The sequence below is a fragment of the Anabrus simplex genome, chromosome 5, assembly GCF_040414725.1.
Source record: "Anabrus simplex isolate iqAnaSimp1 chromosome 5, ASM4041472v1, whole genome shotgun sequence".
Taxonomy (NCBI): domain Eukaryota; kingdom Metazoa; phylum Arthropoda; class Insecta; order Orthoptera; family Tettigoniidae; genus Anabrus; species Anabrus simplex.
In genome coordinates this window covers 341,212,653-341,235,012 of record NC_090269.1, presented here as the reverse complement: position 1 = coordinate 341,235,012, position 22,360 = coordinate 341,212,653, and the positions used below count along the sequence as shown (strand labels likewise).

At 38.9% G+C, this 22,360-nt stretch overlaps 1 protein-coding gene across 4 annotated transcripts in view; it reads left to right on the top strand.

Moving 5' to 3' along the window:
• Window positions 1-22,360, top strand: part of LOC136874084 (platelet binding protein GspB) — a 636,502-nt gene that overhangs the window by 385,979 nt on the left and 228,163 nt on the right. For all 4 annotated transcript variants that reach the window (XM_067147621.2, XM_068227653.1, XM_067147622.2 and 1 more), the window contains exon 8: window positions 1,509-2,749. In XM_067147621.2, the coding sequence (XP_067003722.2) occupies window positions 1,509-2,749 (1,241 nt within the window). The remainder of the gene's footprint in view (window positions 1-1,508; window positions 2,750-22,360) is intronic.

Sequence of the window (22,360 nt, the reverse complement as noted above, 5' to 3'; positions counted from 1 at the left end):
TTTACACCTGACCTTGAATATAGCATTAACGTTCAAGTTTTACCAGTAAAAGTTCTTTAAAAAGACTTTCATATTGCGTTGTTTTTAATCGACTTAATATGCTAAATGTAGCTGCATGTGCTTATACAGTATACTTTTTATTAGGCTTAAACTTTGTCAAAATGAGTAATGTGAATCTGAATTTGAAATTACGATAACAAAGTGAAATGCGCTTGAAATAGCAGTAAGCTAGGTAATTGAAACCTGTGTTGAATAAATCCTTCAATTATATGTTATTTAAAATACATTACATAAGACAATGTCATCCTCAGCTGTCATATACATACACATTAGAATACATGTTTTAACAGTTGTATCTTACAAATAAATATGTCGTATTTGATAGACATTAGGTAGTATGTCTAGAAGTGAAATTCTGCTTCTTACGTCTTACATAAGACAATGTAATGTATTTTAAATAGCATGTAATTGAAGGATTTATTCAACACCGGTTTCAATTACCTAGCTTACTGCTATTTCAAACGCATTTCACTTTGTTATCGTAATTTCAAATTCAGATTCACATTACTCATTTTGACAAAGTTTAAGCCTAATAAAAAGTATACTGTATAAGCACATGCAGCTACATTTAGCATATTAAGTCGATTAAAAACAACGCAATATGAAAGTCTTTTTAAAGAACTTTTACTGGTAAAACTTGAACGTTATTGCTATATTCAAGGTCAGGTGTAAACAATAAATTTTATCATGTGTTGTAATTTTTTAAAGTGTTAAAGAAAGATATCTTTTTAATATATTCTTCATCCTCTAAACTTAGACGTAAGAAGCAGAATTTCACTTCTAGACATACTACCTAATGTCTATCAAATATGACATATTTATTTGTAAGATACAACTGTTAAAACATGTATTCTAATGTGTATGTATATGACAGCTGAGGATGACTTGTGAAGAGTCGAAACCGATCCTGTTTTAAAAACAAATTAAATTTAGTATTGATAAGGTGGACCTCTTTCTTTCTATGACATACATAAGTTAATATGTTCCAAGCTGTCAGTGGAGAGATGACGTGGAATGACATTAGTAGACAAATAAGTTTGAGTGGTGTTTTTAAAAGTAGGAAAGAACACAATATGAAGTGGAATTCAAGATGACAAATTTGGGCAAATATTCATTTATAGGAAGGGAAGTTAGATATTGGAATAATTTACCAAGGGAGATATTCAATAAATTTCCAAATTCTTTGCAATTATTTAAGAAAAGACGAGGTAAACAATAGATAGGGAACCTGGCACCTGGGTGACTGCCTTAAATGCAGATCAGTGGTGATTGTTTGACTATTGCTGTATATTGAAGGTCCAATAATTATGAATTTTTAGGAACAGTTGTTCTACTGTCTGATTTAATAACAAGCATTTCTTTTTCTTTTGCAATTTCCTCTCTGTTATTCTTTTTTTCTTTGTTATGCATGTAAGTATGGTATGTTATTCGTGTACTTTTTGTTGCAGAGACCAGCGAGCTAGACTCTGCATCAAGGAGAACGTTGCATAGTATTGCTGTAGCTCCCAAAGCTGAAGCAACAGAGACTACCGGTAGTGGAGCATCTTCTCCAGAGTATGTGAAACGTACTGCTCGTCTCTTTGAATTTTCTCCAGGCAATAGTAAAGGAACTGCAGCTTCTCCTGGCATAGTTGTTGAGAATGGAGGCACTTCTAAGGACATTTTCTTGAATGGTACCACTGGCAAGAAACCATCTTATCTTGGATTAGCCTGTTCTATCAGTGGGTATAGTGGAATAACAACTTACGACAGCAAACTTCGAGAGGGCTTTCGATCTCGTGATCACAGCCCTGGCCGATTAACTCTGATCAGAAGTAGAGATACAAGCCCTTTACGCCCAGATCTTAATTCAGAGACTTGTTTCAAATCTGATTGTGGTAACTTCCTCACTGCTCCCAAAACCTCAGCAGGGACATCATTAGGGAAATCGTTGCTTAGGTCAGGAACAACTGAGAATGTACTAAAGACTGACGGTGAATTTGTATCGCTGGTTAATGGTACAACAGCAAAGAGCAACTCACCTAAAAAGCTCCTTGTGAATGGTACAATGGAAGAGGTAGTAAAATCAGATTTACACCAGATTAATGGTGTCTCAGAAATCACCAGGAGGGAAGCTGTTTCTTCCCAAATAAGGGAATCAAGTCGTCACTTCATGTCGTCTATGCTTAGTGAAAGTGTTGATACGAGGACAAAAGAAATGTGTGGAATCTCATCTTCAGTTATCAAGGCTACCTCTGCTGATTCACAAGAAGGCTTAGCTGCTTCTCCCAGTAAACCATCACCAGATTCTTCAAAGTCAGTATCAAAAGATTCACTTAGTCCTGCTAGTGGATCTCCCCAGAAACGTTCGCCAGGAGCAGTGCGTGTGGTTGAGTTTACCTCACAGTCCAAAAGTTATGTGAAGACGCTAGTTTCGTCACGGACATTTTTAGCTACCAGCAGTTCCATTGATTCTCCGTTTAATGCATCCGACGTGACTCGTACTTCTGTTTCTGAACAGTGTAGTAGTGATAGTAGTCAGCATCAACAGACTCTCTATTCCAGTTCATCTGTAGAAAGTACTCCTATTGGCACTGTTAACAAGTCTTTCATTCAACAGCGTGTGGAGCGTTTGTATGGCCCTGGAGCACTTGCCCAAGGCTTTTTCCGGCGGACTCGTTCACTTTCCAAGTCGCATGATGAATCTCAGGTAAGGAAAGCTCTGTACTTGTTGAATATGTTATTTTTGTTTAGGTATGTAGGTAATGCAAAGTTAATTCTTCTAGTATGCTGGTTGTTTGGAAGATAAGTACAAATATTTTTACTGCTGGTTATTGGTAGGACCCTGAATACATGTGATGTCAAAATAATGTCCTATTTCAAAAATAAATAAATTTTTATTTTTCAAAAAGAAAAAAATGAAGTTTATAATTGGATGTTTGTAACTCAGGTAGTATTTAATGAACAACTTCCAGCTTTACTGTCGTTTTCACACAACTTTCACATGTGTACCTCCTGAAGCTGCAGTGTAGTATGTTCTTAGAATTATTTTTTACACATTATGCTGCATACTGCCTGAAGCATGGTACGGCACGTGGTATAAACCGAGGGGCAAACAAAGCTATTTTCAGAAACATCGCACTCTACTTCAAGCTCCTCCCTCGGCCCAACTGTCTGCTAAATTTTAAGAGAATCTTTATTTATAAACTGCAGGCATTCCATAATGTTTTTTGTACATATCTCCCAAACCCCATGTATAGTGTTTTATGTGAATCATTTGGTGAAGAGTTTTATGTAAGGAAGAGGAGTGATGTAGATTCATGGAAATCAAGCAGTTTAACCCTTTCCAGCATGGATTCTCAGGCATGTTATCCCTAGGCTTCGCTCTATTACTTAGCAGAAAAAAATTGCGTTACATTACAAAGATTAAAATACTGTGCAAATTATTCAACAGAATCAAATCAAATGTTTAACGCTTCGTGAACATTTTTACTAGTTTCTGTAACAGTATTACTCTCATCGTCTATATTGAGCTCACTTTGTGTCTGATATTTTCTACGCAGATGTACTCAAAACATTATCAGCTATACAGTTTACGAACTTCATAGTGTTGATTTGTATTCAGTTAAAACTAAGAAACAATGTTCGGTTTTGGTCCACCCAATCAATACACATTATCAGCTGATCGGCAGCCACACACATTTGGATTTTTTTCTTTTCTTCTTTCTTCTTCTCTTTTGTTTCTTAAGCCTTCTTTATTGTGCAGAATGCAAGTACAAGCATTACATAAACTGTGCAACTTCAGGAAGTTGCAAGAAAGCCCCTTATTGCAGATAAGGATTGTTATTGCAGTCGAGCATCTTTGGGAGCCTATGACTGGAATGGAATCAAACCAGATGGGTGCTTTCAGTTACTAGGGACAGGAATGGATTAGTAACCATAACATGTTTAATAGAAAGGAGAGTGCAAACAGAGAAAAATCTAAACAATAGAAACAAATGAGAAAACCTGGATAGAAACGAACTTGCTTGGATCAGTAGTAGTCAGAAAGTTCCCATGTTGTCATGAAACTCCTACAGTACAGCAAATTGCTACTTCCTCTTGACATACCCATGTAATATATAGTGATGAATGTGAGATGGCTCGTTTTTTGCTATTTGCTTTACGTCGCACCGACACAGATCTTATGGCGACGATGGGATAGGAAAGGCCTAGGAATGGGAAGGAAGCGGCTGTGACCTTAATTAATGTATAGCCCCAGCATTTGCCTGGTGTGAAAATGGGAAACCACGCAAAACCATCTTCAGAGGTGCCGACAGTGGGGTTCGAACCCACTGTCTCGTGGATGCAAGCTCACAGCTGCGCGCCCCGAACCACACGGTCAAGTCGCCCGGTTAGATGGCTCTAGGTTATTAAGTTAGTATATTGAACATTAGGCCATTTTGATACTTAAATTCATATACAGTATACTCTAATTTGTCCAGGCTAATAACCGGGGTGAATGGCACAAATAATCCAAGAGTAAGTGTTTATTGCAAGAAAAATTGCTTCTGTAGTTTATCAATCAATCGATCACTACTGATCTGCATTTAGGCAGATTCCCTATCTGATGTTTTCCCAGCCTTTTCTTAAATGATTGAAAATAAATTGGAAATTTATTGAACATCTCCCTTGGTACCCCAGTTGTCCTCTTGAATTCCAACTTTATCTTCATATTGTGATCATTCCTACTTTTAAAAGACACCACTCAAACTTATTCGTCTACTGATGTCCTATAGATGTTGATTCCCATAGGGAATCTGAAATATTTGTTCCGAGTGAGTAAATTTATAATACCAATATAAATGGTCCGTTATTGGACATTATAAATTTTCCAGCTCTCCATAATGCATCTTGAGAGATTTTGTCTTATTAGTAAAAAATTTGATGCCTGCTTGGCCATCAGATGATATAGATATTGATTACTTACTTGTAACATACCACATAGTCGAGCAGCTAGTCTCCTTTCTCCCAAGTCTTCCTAGCCCAAACTTTGCAATATTTTTGTAACACTACTCTTTTGTCAGAAATCGCCCAGAACAAATCAAGCTGCTTTTCTTCGGATTTTTTCCAGTTCTTGAATCAAGTAATCCTGGTGAGGGTCCCATACACTGGAACCATACTCTAGTTGCAGTCTTACAAGAGACTTATATGCCCTCTTCTTTACATCCTTACTCATCATCATCTAAAGGTTTTTGCCTTGTCGCTGCAACCATTGATCTTTTCTCTCTGCTATCGTTTACATCTCTCTATAACCTTGTCATCCCATCATCTCAACTACCTCTTCAATGATCTTCTTCCATGGTTTCCCTCTGCCTTTCTTTCCTATCACCTTGCCTTTGAACAACTTCTTTATGAAGACATTATGCCGGAGAATGTGACCAAAAACGGACGCTTCTCTGCTTTTTATCGTTGTTATTAAATGTCTCTGGGTGTGTGTTTGTATCTGAGCACTGCTTCGTTAGTTTTCTTCTCAGTCCAGCTAGTTCTTGTCATCTTCCTCCATAGCCACATTTCCACTGCCTCTAGTCGTTTCACGTCCTCCTTGAAGAGAGTCCATCCTTCACAGGCGTATAGCAGCACACTCCAAATGAATGTTTTGATAAACAATTTATTGTGTTCGGTATCTAAGGATTTATTAATTAAGAGCTGCTTCTTTTCCTCAAAGGCTTTCTTACACAGGGAAATTCTTCTTTTTATTTCCACAGTACATCTGTTGTCATCAGTAATAACTGATCCTAAGTAGCAGAACTTGTGCACCTGTTTTATTAAAATACTAGCAAGATACCCTTGCTTCGCTACGGTATTATAATGAAATTTATAATTGAATACTTAACGTTTTATATATAATCCGCTGATATTTGCAATCTAACTCGTTTTCTGAGAGAATCCGCCAAAATTCGTGATCTGACTCGTTTCCTGAGAGTTACGGCAAAGTTCCTCCCATTTTTCAATCTTTCTTTCCAGCAATCGATTTCGTACTTCTCGGGCTAGGGCCAGGTATTCCACCCGGCAAGTTGGGTCCCTAAATCTTTGCCATCTTTTCCTATAAGCATTTTAATATGGATCAAATCCTTGAGGAGATCCAGCATGGTGTCGTCTTGGGTGCCTTGGCGGTACTGAACCAGCGGCCGGACTGATATCGTATTCATTACCCGGCCAGGACCCGTTTTCAGCACGGTCCGCACATTTTGACGACAGTCCAGAACATTATTATTATTATTATTATTATTATTATTATTATTATTATTATTATTATTATTAGGGTGGGTGATATTAGTTGAAGTTAGATTATTATTATTATTATTATTATTATTATTATTATTATTATTGATGGCTTGGAACCCACAGCAAGATGTAAGACCGCTACTTGGCGGTAAATTACACTCTCTGCCATTGTCATTGCTGACAATGTGACCAGCACCATCGTCGCGCGTAGGCAAGTGCGCGAGATTTCTGACGACATGAATGATATACTTCCGTGAATTATTGACCTTATTATAGAGGTGAACAATTGCACGGTCAATATCATTCATATCATTTATTTCAAATCTGTTAAAATTTTTATTTATATGCCAGGTGAATCTACTGTAATCTAACTTTATGTACTCAAAGGAAAAGATGGTTCTTGAAAACAAACCCAGGAAAGATTAAAATGATCAGTTTATGATCAGAATAAGTACATTATGAACAGTAAAATCAATTGGTCTCCACTCCTTTTTTCACCCCACTGCATTTAAGTTGATTTACCCCCCCCCCCCCCCCCCGAAAAAAAGAAGGCGTGTTTTCTTATGTTTAAAGGAGATTCCAAATACCAATGTTCACGTCTGTTACCTTCAGTTCTGAGATATAAGTATCCCCATGAAAAGAATTAACTTTTTTTTCACTTCCTTTGACATCCCCCCCCCCCCCCAAGTGAATTTCCTGTTAAAAATACTTGTCTCTTTAATAGTAAAGAATCTTCTAAATACCAATTATCACGACTCTAACATCTTCAGTTTTTCAGATATGTGTCCACATAAAAAGAATTCGACTCCTTTTCACCCCCGCCCCCGAGAATGATTTCTCCCAAGAACGCTTTTTCTTTGTTTTTAAAGGAGATCAAAATATCAATTTTTACGTCTGTAACAACTTTAGTTTTTATTAGATGTAAGTATCCTCATACAATTAAATTAATTTTTCAATTTCTCTCCTCCCTTTAGGTGGATTTCCGAAAACAAAAGATACGTATTCCTTTATTTTTAAAGGAAATTCCAAATACCAAATTTCACGTCTGTAACATCATAATACCAATATAAATGGTCCGTTATTGGACATTATAAATTTTCCAGTCATTTATATTGGTATTATAAATTTACTCATTCGGAACAAATATTTCAGATTCCCTATGGGAATCAACATCTGTATCGTGTAACATCTTCAGCTTTTGAGATATCGGTATCCTAATTAAAAGAATTCAACCTCACTTTCAGCCACTTTTACCCCTCCACCCAAGTGGTTTTTCAGAAAACAAAAAAATACATGTTTCTTTATTTTCAATAGAGATAAAAATACTATTTTTCACTTCGGTAACATGTTAAGTTTTTTAGATATACTGTAGAAATGCTCATTTTAAAATTTCACCCCCTTTTTAGTTCCCCTTAAGTGGAGTTTCCAAAAACAAATCACCTATGTTTCTTTATTTTTACAGGAGATTCCAGATACCAATTTTCACGTCTGTAACATTTTACATTTCTGAGATATAGTGTAGATATAGAGTTACTAAAAATTCACCCCAATTTGTCACTCCTGTTTAACCCTCATTAATTAGATTTTCCAAAAACAAAAAAATACTTGTATCTTTATTTTCAAAGGAGATCCGAAATACCAATTTTCAGGTCTGTAATATCTTCTGTTTCTGAGATATAAGTATCCTCATTTAAGGCATTCAACCCATTTTCACCCCTCCTATTGGGATTTTCTGAAAACAAAAAAATATTTTTTTAAAGATTATTCTGAATACCAATTTTTACATCTGTACACATTAAAAGTTTTTGAGATATATATACATTCATTTTATAAATTCACTTCCCCCCCCTTTCAACCCCCCATTAATTCGATTTTCCAAAAACAAAAAATGTGTCTATTTTTTAAGGAGATCCCGAATATTAATTTTCAGGTCCGTAATACACTGACTGACAGAGCAAATGCAACACCAAGAAGGAGTGGTTCGAAAGGGATGAAAGATGGGGAAAAAACAGAGACGGCACGGACGAATAATTGATGTTTATTTCAAACCGATATGCAGGTTACACAATGCGCACGGCATCGACTCAGTAGGATGTAGGACCACCGCGAGCGGCGATGCACGCAGAAACACGTCGAGGTACAGAGTCAATAAGAGTGCGGATGGTGTCCTGAGGGATGGTTCTCCATTCTCTGTCAACCATTTGCCACAGTTGGTCGTCCGTACGAGGCTGGGGCAGAGTTTGCAAACGGCGTCCAATGAGATCCCACACGTGTTCGATTGGTGAGAGATCCGGAGAGTACGCTGGCCACGGAAGCATCTGTACACCTCGTAGAGCCTGTTGGGAGATGCGAGCAGTGTGTGGGCGGGCATTATCCTGCTGAAACAGAGCATTGGGCAGCCCCTGAAGGTACGGGAGTGCCACCGGCCGCAGCACATGCTGCACGTAGCGGTGGGCATTTAACGTGCCTTGAATACGCACTAGAGGTGACGTGGAATCATACGCAATAGCGCCCCAAACCATGATGCCGCGTTGTCTAGCGGTAGGGCGCTCCACAGTTACTGCCGGATTTGACCTTTCTCCACGCGGACGCCACACTCGTCTGCGGTGACTATCACTGACAGAACAGAAGCGTGACTCATCGGAGAACACGACGTTCTGCCATTCCCTCATCCAAGTCGCTCTAGACCGGCACGATGCCAGGCGTGCACGTCTATGCTGTGGAGTCAATGGTAGTCTTCTGAGCAGACGCCGGGAGTGCAGGCCTCCTTCAACCAATCGACGGGAAATTGTTCTGGTCGATATTGGAACAGCCAGGGTGTCTTGCACATGCTGAAGAATGGCGGCTGACGTGGCGTGCGGGGCTGCCACCGCTTGGCGGCGGATGCGCCGATCCTCACGTGCTGACGTCACTCGGGCTTCGCCTGGACCCCTCGCACGTGCCACATGTCCCTGCGCCAACCATCTTCGCCACAGGCGCTGCACCGTGGACACATCCCTATGGGTATTGGTTGCGATTTGACGAAGCGACCAACCTGCCCTTCTCAGCCCGATCACCATACCCCTCGTAAAGTCGTCTGTCTGCTGGAAATGCCTCCGTTGACGGCGGCTTGGCATTCTTAGCTATACACGTGTCCTGTGGCACACGACAACACGTTCTACAATGACTGTCGGCTGAGAAATCACGGTACAAAGTGGGCCATTCGCCAACGCCGTGTCCCATTTATCGTTCGCTACGTGCGCAGCACAGCGGCGCATTTCACATCATCAGCATACCTCAGTGACGTCAGTCTACCCTGCAATTGGCATAAAGTTCTGACCACTCCTTCTTGGTGTTGCATTTGCTCTGTCAGTCAGTGTATCTTCAGTTTCTGACATATGAATATCCTCATTTAAGGCATTCAACCTCTTTTTCACCCTTTTCCATCCTTCCTATTGGGATTTTCCGAAAACAAAAAAATACGTGTTTCTTTATTTTTAAAGGAGATTCTAAATACCATTTTTCACATGTGTAAACTTTCCAAGTTTTGAGACATAGATACTCATTTTAAAATTTCACCCCCCGTTTCACCCCCTTAGCGACGGAATATCCAAAAATCCTTTCTCAGCGAGCACCTACATCTTAATATGAATGTATCCCCAAAATTTCATTTCTTTATGTCCAGTAGTTTTGGCTCGGTGATGATGAATCAGTCAGTCAGTCAGGACAAGCTATTTTATATATATAATTTCCAATTCTGAGATGTGCCTCTGGCTTCATTTTAAATTTGCTTACAACCATAACATTAGTTTTATTTACATTAATGTTAAGTTGGAAATCTTTTAAGATGGATGTTAATTTGTTGAGCATGATCTGCATGTTCTTCTCATTGTCAGCCAGAAGTGCAATATCGTCGGCAAATCTAATACAGTGTACAGTTGTTCCATTTATTATAATGCCAGGTGTTTTTGATTTAAAAATGTTCATGGCCTCTTCAGTGTACAGATTGAATAGAAATGGTGATAAGGAACACCCCTGTCTTACTCCTTTCCTGATCCTCACCTTGCATAATTTTTCATTACTTTTGATGTTTATTCTTTGATTGATGTAGAGGTTTAGTATTGCTTTTCTGTCTTTCCAGTCCAAATGAATATCCTTCATAATTTTGAACAGTGTTTTCCACTAAACATTGTCAAAAGCTTTTTCCAGGTCTACAAAAGCTATATATGTATTTCTGTTGTTAACCTCTAGTCTTCTCTCCAAGATGGTTTTATGTGCTATAATAGCTTGTCTTGTTCCCACTCCTTTCCTAAATCCAAACTGATCATCTAGATTCTGCTCAATTTTCATTTTGATTCTGTTTTTTAATATGCATGTGAATATTTTTGCTGCATGTGAGACAAGGCTTAGTATTCTGTAATTGGAGCATTCTGTTGAATCTCCTTTTTTGTGCAGAAGTACTGCTTTGCTTTCTACAAAATCCTCTGGCATATCTCTGTTTTTTTTTTTGTTTTTTTTTTTGCTAGGGGCTTTACGTCGCACCGACACAGATAGGTCTTATGGCGACGATGGGATAGGAAAGGACAAGGAGTTGGAAGGAAGCGGCCGTAGCCTTAATTAAGGTACAGCCCCAGCATTTGCCTGGTGTGAAAATGGGAAACCACGGAAAACCATTTTCAGGGCTGCCGATAGTGGGATTCGAACCTACTATCTCCCGGATGCAAGCTCACAGCCGCGCGCCTCTACGCGCACGGCCAACTCGCCCGGTATATCTCTGTTTTCATAGCAGTACTTGGTGATTTTGAAGAGTTCATCCTTCAGCTTTTTTCCAGAGTTTTTCCACAGTTCAGCAGGCAGTTTGTCTGGTCCAGGAGCCTTTTTCTTTTTCAGCTGTTACAGTGCTGTTTCGAATTCGTTCCTCATTATGGGAGGACCTAGTTCATCTTGTGAAACCTGCTCTTGTTTTATGATGTACTCATCTACAGTACATTGTCAATTTCTTCTCCATTATATAGATCCTCCAAATACTCTTTCCTTCTCTTCATTACCTCCTCATCTTCTATTAACAGATTTCCTTCCTTATCTTTTATTACACTGGATTTCATTTTAACCTTGAATTGCATTCCTTTTACTTGATTGTATGCTCTGTCAGCATTTCCGATTTTCATATAATGTTCTATGCTTTTACAAATTGTCACTTAGAGGGACAACGCATCCACAATAATAATAATAATAATAATAATAATAATAATTGTTACGGAGTTATCCGTGGTAGGCGGAGGTGAAAGAAGGTGCGGGCTGGAATAGGTCTCAACTACAAAATTAAAGTTAATTTAAAACTTTAACAAAGGTTATATTTTCTTTTCAAAATCAATCAATAACAAAGTATAACAGGTATCAAGTAGCAGATCAACAAATTAAGAAATTACAAATTACAGTTCGTTACAAGATTTGGTCTTCGAGCCCCACAATCACAATCCTTGAGCTATTAGCCCAACTTTACCAAGGTACAAAATCGAACAAAGGGGCAGAAAACCCCATCATGCCAAGGAGCACTTGCTCCAAATTACAATGTTAAGCCTCCTAGAGGCACACAGAAATCAAATTTAGGAAAGAGCAGACCCGCTCTCAAAGTTCAAGCCTATCAAAGGCCACAACGAATTTCACTTTTATCTGCCCTCAAGGCACACAAAGAAACAGGGGTATTTAATACCCAACCTACAGGGCCTTCGCAATGAAAATAAAACATCAGGTTAAGTTACTGACCCAAAGTACAGAGAGGACTGGAGGCGTGAGCTTGCACTCCAAATACACTTTTTAAAACCCAAATGGCTCTAGGCCGATACACAGGGGCTAATCCCAAGCTAGGGAGGTGACCCGTATGAGAAAACTTTAATACATTAAGGAAGCGTAGAAACGGTTATGAAAACGTAGTCACCTCAATTTCAAAATGGAGGGGAGCTCGAGAGGGAAAAGCACTCTCTATCCCCGCTTTACAGTTAAAGAGATTTGTAGTTTTTACATAGACAGAAGAGGAATTTACATTTTAAAAGTGGTAGGTTACATATTAAAGGTTTCAAACCTTCCCCGAGAGTTAAACTGCTGAGCTAGCAAGAAATAAAGATGTTAAAAGGCCATTACCTTGTTGAAGATCTGCTGACTGAAGAATGAGGCGCTTCCCGCCCCCTGCTACATATTCACACACTGAGTTAGATGTTATACTAGTGGCCCCGGGACAAGAAAATCCGCAGTTTTTATACCCTCGTGGAAAATTCGAGACCTTTCAAGAATGAGTAGACACACCCCCTCAACTTTATTGGATAGCTTAGAGCTACATATCCATATCGAAGAAGGCATACATGATTGGCTGAGAATTAAAGAAATTCGGGATTGGCTAAATTCGAAACAGGCGGATAGAAAGGATTAATATTGCCAACCCAAAGATAACAGAACAAAATATAGTACTGTGAGCTTGCATCTGGGAGATAGTAGGTTCGAATCCCACTATCGGCAGCCCTGAAAATGGTTTTCCGTGGTTTCCCATTTTCACACCAGGCAAATGCTGGGGCTGTACCGTAATTAAGGCCACGGCCGCTTCCTTCAAACTCTTAGGCCTTTCCTATCCCATCGTCGCCATAAGACTTATCTGTGTCGGTGCGACGTAAAGCCCCTAGCAAAAGAAAAAAAAATATATAGTAAAGACAAAACTTAAGAATAAAAAATTTCTCCAGGAAAGTTCCTTCCTTCACACCGGAGTGCATAATCGTAGTTTTTATGTAGAGACATCTGGTAGAGAACGTCCACACTTCTTGATCAATGACAAACAAAAACACTTCAAAATTCACACAGAGCCATCTTCTGAGAAACTGTTGAGTTAATACTGTTTTTTAAAGTTCAGGCTTTCTCCTGTAGAGGAGTTTCGATTGGCGCAATATTTGAACTAGCGGCGTGGAAGTGTACCACCCGGTACAATAATAATAATAATAATAATAATCATCATAAAAATATTGACATAAAATGTGAATAAAGAAATAGTAAAATGACGCAGTGGCGGTGAATACACATCAGAGCATGGAAACGTGACGGATAACTTTCAATACGCAAATTTAAATCAAATACAAGGGAACACTTACAGGCCTAAAAATGACAACTAAGGATGTGGAAGCTGCTGGAGCCCTATGAGGTCCATGGGAAGGTATGGCGTTATGGGGGAGAAAAGGTTTACGCTCATCACCTCGAAACTCATCATGTTAACATAATCAAAACCAATATTACAAGAAACAAGATCATGACATAGCAACAGATACTTAATTCACAAGTGAAGGGTACTTAAAAGACTTTAACAAATACAGTTCCAGGACACGGGATCAAGACATACTTAAGTAACTTAGAGAAAAATAGTTTTAACATAGAAAGGTGATGCTACATTACAATGTATAGTTTAAAATGAAAGTAAGTGATAGAACTGAAATTATAGCAACGGAAATCTAGGGCAAACTCGGACATGTTAAATGTAAAACTTTGAAAATGACATTAAGCAAGGAAATACCGAAATACCAAAGTAATTAAATTAAATCAAACAAAACCAGAAAACATTGGGAATAACATTGAAATAACACTTACCAACAAAATCTTGAGTTCCCGAGGGGAGCCCTCGAGCGCACGCGCTCGCTAGGGTAGTCGGATGTAAATGATGCCGATCACACGCATAATTTTTCCGAAGTCGACAGAAGACCGGAAATAGCCTGATCACAGTTAACCAATAAGGTCAAACTTACACTAGATTCCTGTTCACCAATACAACTGCATGACCATATATGGTCATTTCGTGGTCTACTGATGTGAGAGAAATTACATCACCTGTTTCAACATCAGTAACCGCACGTGCGGTACAGGATGCTTCAAAATAAATCACCTTACAAAATTGTACATCAGATTACAATTTTAACATAAAACTTACATACAAAAAAATCACTGTTTACATCTTGCAGTGTTCATACTGTTCAATATTTCTTGATGTTTCCTTATTTAAATAAAATTACAAATATGTTCCAGTTACATTTTTAAAATATTCCAGCAGAGTCCAGAGTTACAACCAAAAATGAAATCCTTCGGACACGTTAAATAAAAAAACTTTAAAATTACATTTCCCATAGTTCCAGTTCTCCATCCCACCACATATTACACAAATGTCATACATCCATCTTTCTTTTGCCTCTTGGCACTTTGGTGTAACTTTTTTAGTTTCTTGTAGTTTATCATTCCTTCTGGAGTATTTTTCCGATGTTCTTTACTTCTTTCCTGAATGAGATTTAGTATTTCTTCAGTCACATCCTTACTACAGCCCCTGAATACCCTCATAACCATGTGCAGAGATCTGTACCTTTCATTTACAATCATGTTTATGTGATTACCCCAATGAAGATCTTTCCTTATATTAAGACCTAAGAATTTACAATGTTCCCCAAAGGGAACTTTAACACAATCAATGCAGTAATTGAAACTGAGAGGACTTTTCCTATTTGTGAAACTCACCACCTGACTTTTAACGCTGTTTATCATCATACCATTGCCTACTGTCCATCTCACAACATTATCGAGGTCATTTTGCAGTAGCTCATAATTTTGTAACTTATTTATTACTCTGTACAGAATAACATCTGCAAAAAGGCTTATCTCTGATTCCACTTCTTTACACATATCATTGATACATATACAAGAAAACATAAAGGTCCAATAATACTGCCTTGAGGAATACCCCTCTTAATTATCACAGGGACAGATAAAGCTTCGCTTACTCTAATTCTCAGAGTTCTACTTTCTAGAAACATAGCCACCCATTCAGTCACTCTTTTGTCAAGTCCAGTTGCACTCATTTTTGCCAGTAGTCTCCCATGATTTATCCTATCAAATGCCTTAAATAGATCAGTCGTTATACATTCCAATTGACCTCCTGAATCCAGGATATCTGCTATATCTGGCTGGAATCATACAAGTTGAGCTTCAGTGGTATAACCTTTCCTAAACCCAAATTGCCTTCTATCAAACCAGTTATTAATTTTGCAAACATGTCTTATATATTCAGAAAGAATGCTTATCAAAGCTTACATGCTATGCATGTCAACCTGACTGGCCTGTAATCTTCAGCTTTATGCCTATCACGCTTTCCTTTATACACAGGGGCTACTAGAGCAATCTCCATTCATTTGGTGTAACTCCTTCATGCAAACAATAATCAAATAAGTACTTCAGGTATGGTATTATATCCCACCCCATTGTCTTTAGTATGTCCCCCGAAACCTTATCAATTCAATTTTTGCATCTTACTCTAAATGTCATTGTTGTCATAGGTAAATTTTAATACTTCTTTAGTATTAGTCACCCCCTCTATCTGGGCATTATCCTTGTAACCAACAGTCTTTACATACTGCTGACTGAATATTTCTGCCTTTTGAAGATCCTCTCATACACACTCCTCTTGTTCATTAATTTTTCCAGGAATGTGTTTTTTGGAACCTGTTTCTGCTTTTGCCTTCCAACTATGCTTGCCATCATGTTATTCTTAGCTGACTTGTTTGCTAAATTCAGATTCCTAGTAAGTTCCTTCAATTTCTCCTTACTGCCACAGCCATTTCTAACTCTTATTTCTTTCCAACCTGCACCTCCTTAGTCTTACGTCTCTGTTATAATATAGTGGATCATTACCATTCCTTACCCCCGTTGTACGTACAAACCTATTTTCACATTCCTCAACAATTGCTTTAAACCCATCCCAGAGTCTGTTTACATTTTTATTTACAGTTTTCCACCGATCATAATTACTTTTTAAAAACTCCCTCATGCCTGTTTTATCAGCCATATGGTACTGCCTAATAGTCCTAATATTAAAATCTTCCTTTCTTTCACATTTATTTTTAATTACCACAAACACAGCTTTGTGATCACTAATACCATCTATTACTTTGGTTTCTCTATAGTGCTCATCTGGTTTTACCAGTACCATATCCAGAATATTCCCTCTAGTTGATTTCATCACTTTCTGAATCAGATGCCCTTCCCATATTAACTTATTTGCCATTTGTTGGCAATGCTTCCTGTCGTTCACATTACCTTCCCAATTGACATTTGGTAAATTGAGATCACCCACTACAATCACGTTCTTTTCCTTATCGTTTCCCATATGGCTGATTATCCTGAATCAGTGTCTGTGTTAGCCTTTACCGGTCTGTACACTCCAAACACATCAAGTTGCCTATTATCTTTAGAGATGAGCCTTACACCTAGAATTTTATGTTTGTCATTTTTAACTTTTTTGTAGCTTACAAATTCTTCTTTCACCAGAATGAATACTCCCCCTCCTACCATTCCTATCCTATCTCTACGATGCACACTCCAGTTCTGTGAGAAAATTTCTGCATCCATTATATAATTTCTCAGCCGTCATTCAACTCCTATTATAATATCTGGTACATTTATATCTATTAAATTACTTCATTCTATTCCGTTCTCTACAATACTTCTACAGTTGAGCACTAACATTTTTATGTCATCCCTACTTGATTTCCAGTTCCCTGTACCCTTATCACCACTCCCTAGGCCACTCCGTTTCCCTGAATGTACCTCCCTTTAGCCCTACTAAACATATTTCCTAACTTAAATGTACCACTGCGGTTTAAGTGAAGGCCATCTGAGCGCAGATCCGTATCTCCTACTCACCTATCAGGATATAGGAATCTCTCTCCCAGTTTCCCACATACCCACTCCATAATCTCATTTAAATCCCCAATCACCTGCCAGTCAGCATCCCTCCTACACAGTATTCCACTGATAACAATTTCAGCTTCCTTAAACTTCGCCTGTGCTGCATTTACCAGGTCCCACACATTCCCAATTTTGTTGGTACTTATACCTGCTTGTCTCACGTTAGTGCCAACGTGAAACACTACCACCTTCTCCTTTCCCTCCTCCTTCTCTTCTACTTTCCTCAACATATGCCTTAACCCTTTCCCGCCCACATTTTCAGTCCTCTTAAAGCCATATTTCAACCTATTATTTAGGAAAAATTGAAGCAGAGCACACTGTTTCAGAAAAGGTTAAATATAATAAAAACTCTTGATCACAATGTATTCAAATTTTCAATAATATTAGAAAACATACCATCACATCCATTTCCATATTCATTGAGTCAAGAGATTGTTGGTTCAAACCTCCACCCTCCCTAATTGTGGTACTCGACACACAGGTAGGCTATTTTTTGTCATATCCTCATGTTGTATGAATCCCTCAAAACCATTAACCACGTAATTCTGGAAGTGGAATGTATACTGTGTATCAGCTTCTATTTCCCCTGAGCAGGTGTCTTCACATTCTGTACGTATGTTTCCGGAATGTGCCTATTTGAATGCTGCATTGACATATATGCAAGTGGCTACCTCACTGAATAGTTTGTCTCCTCCTAACATATGTCAAAAATAATGTATTTCTCATAATACTCTTTCGAAATTATGGACAGGTTCAACATCATCCATATAATCATTTGGAGTAACGAAACAAAATGTTCGTGTTAACTGAAAAGCCGCGGCATCACAATCAGGTCCGAATTCTCAATATCCGTTTTCAATTACATCACTGTTATCACAAAAATTATCTTCGTTGATACGTTATTCCCTCACTAAAAATTCACCTCCACCCCTACTCAACGATTGTGTGTCACTTTCGTCGCCTATATTCAGCTCAGTTTCAATATCCGCAGTATTCAATCCTGCCATGTTTACGAACGAAACAGCTGTCCCGTGCTCGCGCAAGTTCAAGACCATTTCCTAGGCAATGTCAAGACAGATTATCGCTCTTCTTTCATTTCCTAAGGCTTGTAGATCGTACTGTGTGTTCCCAAATGCCTCATAAACACTTCAAAGCCGAAGAAAACAAAAAAACTATTGCATAGCTCGCGTAAGTGTGCAGATAATGCAGCTGGGTGCATTCAGGCGCTAAGGACCGGAAGGCAAAGTGAAGAGCCGGGCGCTAAGGGCGGGAAAGGGTTAACCTAATTCCTGGATAGCACTCTACCCTGGTACCCTTTCCTCCACACACTTTCCCGACATATCTAATGATGGAATCCCCCATGACCAGAGCCTCAACCTTACCCACCTCATTTGTTCCTCTCCCCTCCTCTCCCGTCCACTACTCCACATTTCGTTTTCCTACCTTTTACCTTTCTCCTACTTCCACACTTCTCAGCAACAGTTCCCTGTTTCTCATCTTCCCTCGCTTGTTCTCCCTGCATTGACTCGTACCAATTTCTCACAGACACCCGTCCTGAATTCTGATCTTGAATGGAGCCTTCCCCTTGACATTAGACCCCCTGTCTTCTACAGTTCCCCCTTTCCTTCTCATCACTTTTTTTGCACCTACTGTATCCTGAACATTGTTTGAGGGAGACCTACTTTCCTTCCTGACCTCTGAGAGGATCCTAATTATCTCCCTCAAACTCTCCAACTCCTACCTCATACTCCTTAATGCCTGGTCACACCCACAGTTCCTACACTCGCACTCCTTAGTCATTCTTTACTGAATAATGAAAATAAAAATAAAAATAAGATAACTTATTCTGTGCAAAATAAAAATGAAATGAAATAAATATTGTCTAGGATAGTTCACAAAGATCACACGACAATAAGTTAATTAATATAGCCTACTATTACACTACAGTACTACTTAATTGTACGATTTTTTTATTCCTGTAACACCCTAACAGGATGAAAATTGCGTACAGTGAAAACAGCTCTAACACCGCGTTTTGCAGTAAACTGTTGATCAGCAGAATCATTAGTTTAATAACACACTCCTCTTTTCAAACGTGTTGTTTCTTATTGTCATTCCATAATAATGCCGAAGTTCGATATTTTTATCTGTAAGTCTTTCTTTACCATTTAGAGACTTTCCATCTACAAACTTCTCTTTTCCTTCTGTCCGCTTCAATTTTTGAAGGCACGTTCCCATCCGTTTTTGAACGTGGCCCATGCATTTAATTTTTTAAATCTGGTTTTTATCATATGATTGGCATTCCAGTACTCACTGTAGTACACAGCCTTCTAGACTGAATATTTCCAGAGATATTTAAGTAAGTCATTGCATAACAACTGGATTGTATCAGATACATTTGCATATTTACTTTGAAATAATAAAAAATACACTTCCAATGGTTTCGACAAATGCATCAAATTGTTCAGGAGGGATCATTATTAAGAGATAATAATATTAAAAATCCTGGAATGGTGCCAGACCATCGGGCGTTCCGGACTATTGAATGCCGGACTAATGGAATTCTACTGTAACAGGCATGGTTTTGGCTTCAGTCCCCGTAAATGAATGGGGCTTCTTGGCTTTCCTAATCATTACAAGCTTCATTTTGTGGTTTCTGGCGGCATTTCCACTACCCAGGATTGTAACGCATTCTTTTGAAGATTTGCGTCGAGCAGCAGACTTTTCCTTTTGTAAAGCTAGAGTTTTTGTAGGAAGACATTTCCACATTAGCCTTGACTCATCAGCATTATAAATTTGGTCAGGAAGAAAATTTTCCTCACCTATAAATTTCTTAAAGCTGCTGTAAAATAATGCGGACTCTTCTGTATTCGCATCTAGACACTCTCCTTCCACCTTTAATTGACGGATACCATGTCGCTGTTTAAATCTAGTCAGGCACCCTGATGAAACGTTAAAATCACCCTCTAAGCCTAACGCTTCATGAAAAAAGCTGGTTTCCTTGGAGCGCATGGCACCTGAAATCGGTATTCCTTCTGCTCCCTTCTGGTTAAAATATTTCAGGAGTGCAGAATCAAGCTCATGATAATATAATAATATTCGTATGGCCTCAGCTACCGTGTGCAGACATTTCAGTTTGACGCCGTCTGGCTGTCTGATGATATAGATGTTGATTCCCATAGGGAATCTGAAATATTTGTTCCGAATGAGTAAATTTATAATACCAATATAAATGGTCCATTATTGGACATTATAAATTCTCCAGCTAACTCACTCCTTGTTGCCAGCGTTTCGCCCCCGTGTGCTAGGCTGGTCTCATCAGTTGGTACCTAGCACACCTACCAAGACGCATGGCTAGTAGTGCATATCGTGGAGGCCACTGCGTAGGCTAATTGTAGCCACCAGCAGTGCCAATGCACTATGAGATACTTCGTCTCATTACCAAAAATTGATGCCTGCTGGCTGTCTGCTCGTCAATTTCGACGTTCCGTTTTACTCTAGGTCCACTAGATGGCAGACCGAGTAAACTGAAACTCTCTTGGGCGTCTATGGCTGAGATTTAATTAATTTTGTCCGGTAAACACCAAATGTGTCACCAGAGATCCTTTACATGCTGACATCGTACGACATGGAGTGTCGAATGGACTTTTTTCCGCCCTTCAAAAATCCGACTACCTCTGCAGAGTTTGAACCCGCTATCTTGGGATCCGGAGGCCGAAATTCTACCACGGATCCACAGAGGAAGCTCCCGATAAGATGTCTTCATACTTTTCCGTTTCGTAGGGCCAGAATCATTATCGCAGTCCCTAGTGAAGGCTACGAGAGTTTCTTTTTTTGAATGTCTCGCACTGTTTGCACTCCTATTCCATGATCACTGACTAATTTGCTTGCAACCGAGCTCGATGACTGCAGTCGCTTAAGTGCAGCCATTATCCAGTAATCGGCAGTTAGTGGGTTCGAGCCCCACTGTCGGCAGCCCTGAAGATGGTTTTCCATGGTTTCCCATTTTCACACCAGGCACATGCCGGGGCTGTACCTTAATTAAGGCTACGGCCGCTTCCTTCCACTTCCTAGGACTTTCCTATCCCATCGTCGCCAAAAGAGCTTTCTGTGTGGGTGCAATGTAAAACAAATAGCAAGAAGAAGAATTTGCTTGAAAAAACTCTATTATCTAATGTCTGAATGACCGGGCGAGTTGGCCGTGCGCGTAGAGGCGCGCGGCTGTGAGCTTGCATCCGGGAGATAGTAGGTTCGAATCCCACTATCGGCAGCCCTGAAGATGGTTTTCCGTGGTTTCCCATTTTCACACCAGGCAAATGCTGGGGCTGTACCTTAATTAAGGCCACGGCCGCTTCCTTCCAACTCCTAGGCCTTTCCTATCCCATCGTCGCCATAAGACCTATCTGTGTCGGTGCGACGTAAAGCCCCTAGCAAAAAAAAAAAAATGTCTGAATGATATTTAATTTTTGTTCGATTGTTAATACTACTCGTTTACGTTTTACACCAGACATGTTTCACACCATAACAAACCATATCTTATTATATGACAATTTTTAAAAGCTGTTGACCGTTTAAGCGGATGCCTCAGTGGAATGCAGACAGCACTTTGCCAGCAACCATGAAATAAGCCTACCACCACGTCCTTGTAGAACTTAAAATTCCCTATTACAAAACAAGACAGAACAATGCTAGAAGTCGTCGACCTGTCACAAAATACCATACTAAAAGTAACTTACCCCCACCTGGACTACACTGCAAAAATGCAGTATGTACGAAAAATACTTTAAGTTCAAACATATTCAGTTTCAATTACAGTATTTTTAATAAAGCGAAAACGTGCACGGTTAATCCGCGCCCGGATGATTGAGAGTATACTATGTTTTGTTTTGTGATCACTCCACTGTTAAATGTATTAAGAGAGTTCAAAATAAACTTTCTCCTCTTGTTTCATGAACAATTCTGTTTAATAATGGGGAGCGTAGACTGACTGGAATGTATGTCCTGGCTCGAAATAGCACAATCAGTTAATTTTGCTTTGATTTCTGCTCTATGGATCTTATAATAAAATGTAAATAATTTTCAATAAATCTCAAAGATAAAGATAGAAAATATATGTACTTAATATGCTTTTATGTTCATGGTTTACACCTTCTACTAAATACTTCTGATGTTAATTTTCAGATCTAAAGGCCCAAAGGATTTAAAAGCAATGATTCTTTACATCGATACAGATAACTTAAAATCATCCATCCATGGAAACATAATTGCTTCTTACTTACCTGCTGAAAATGAGAGATGGAGACATGTAAATATC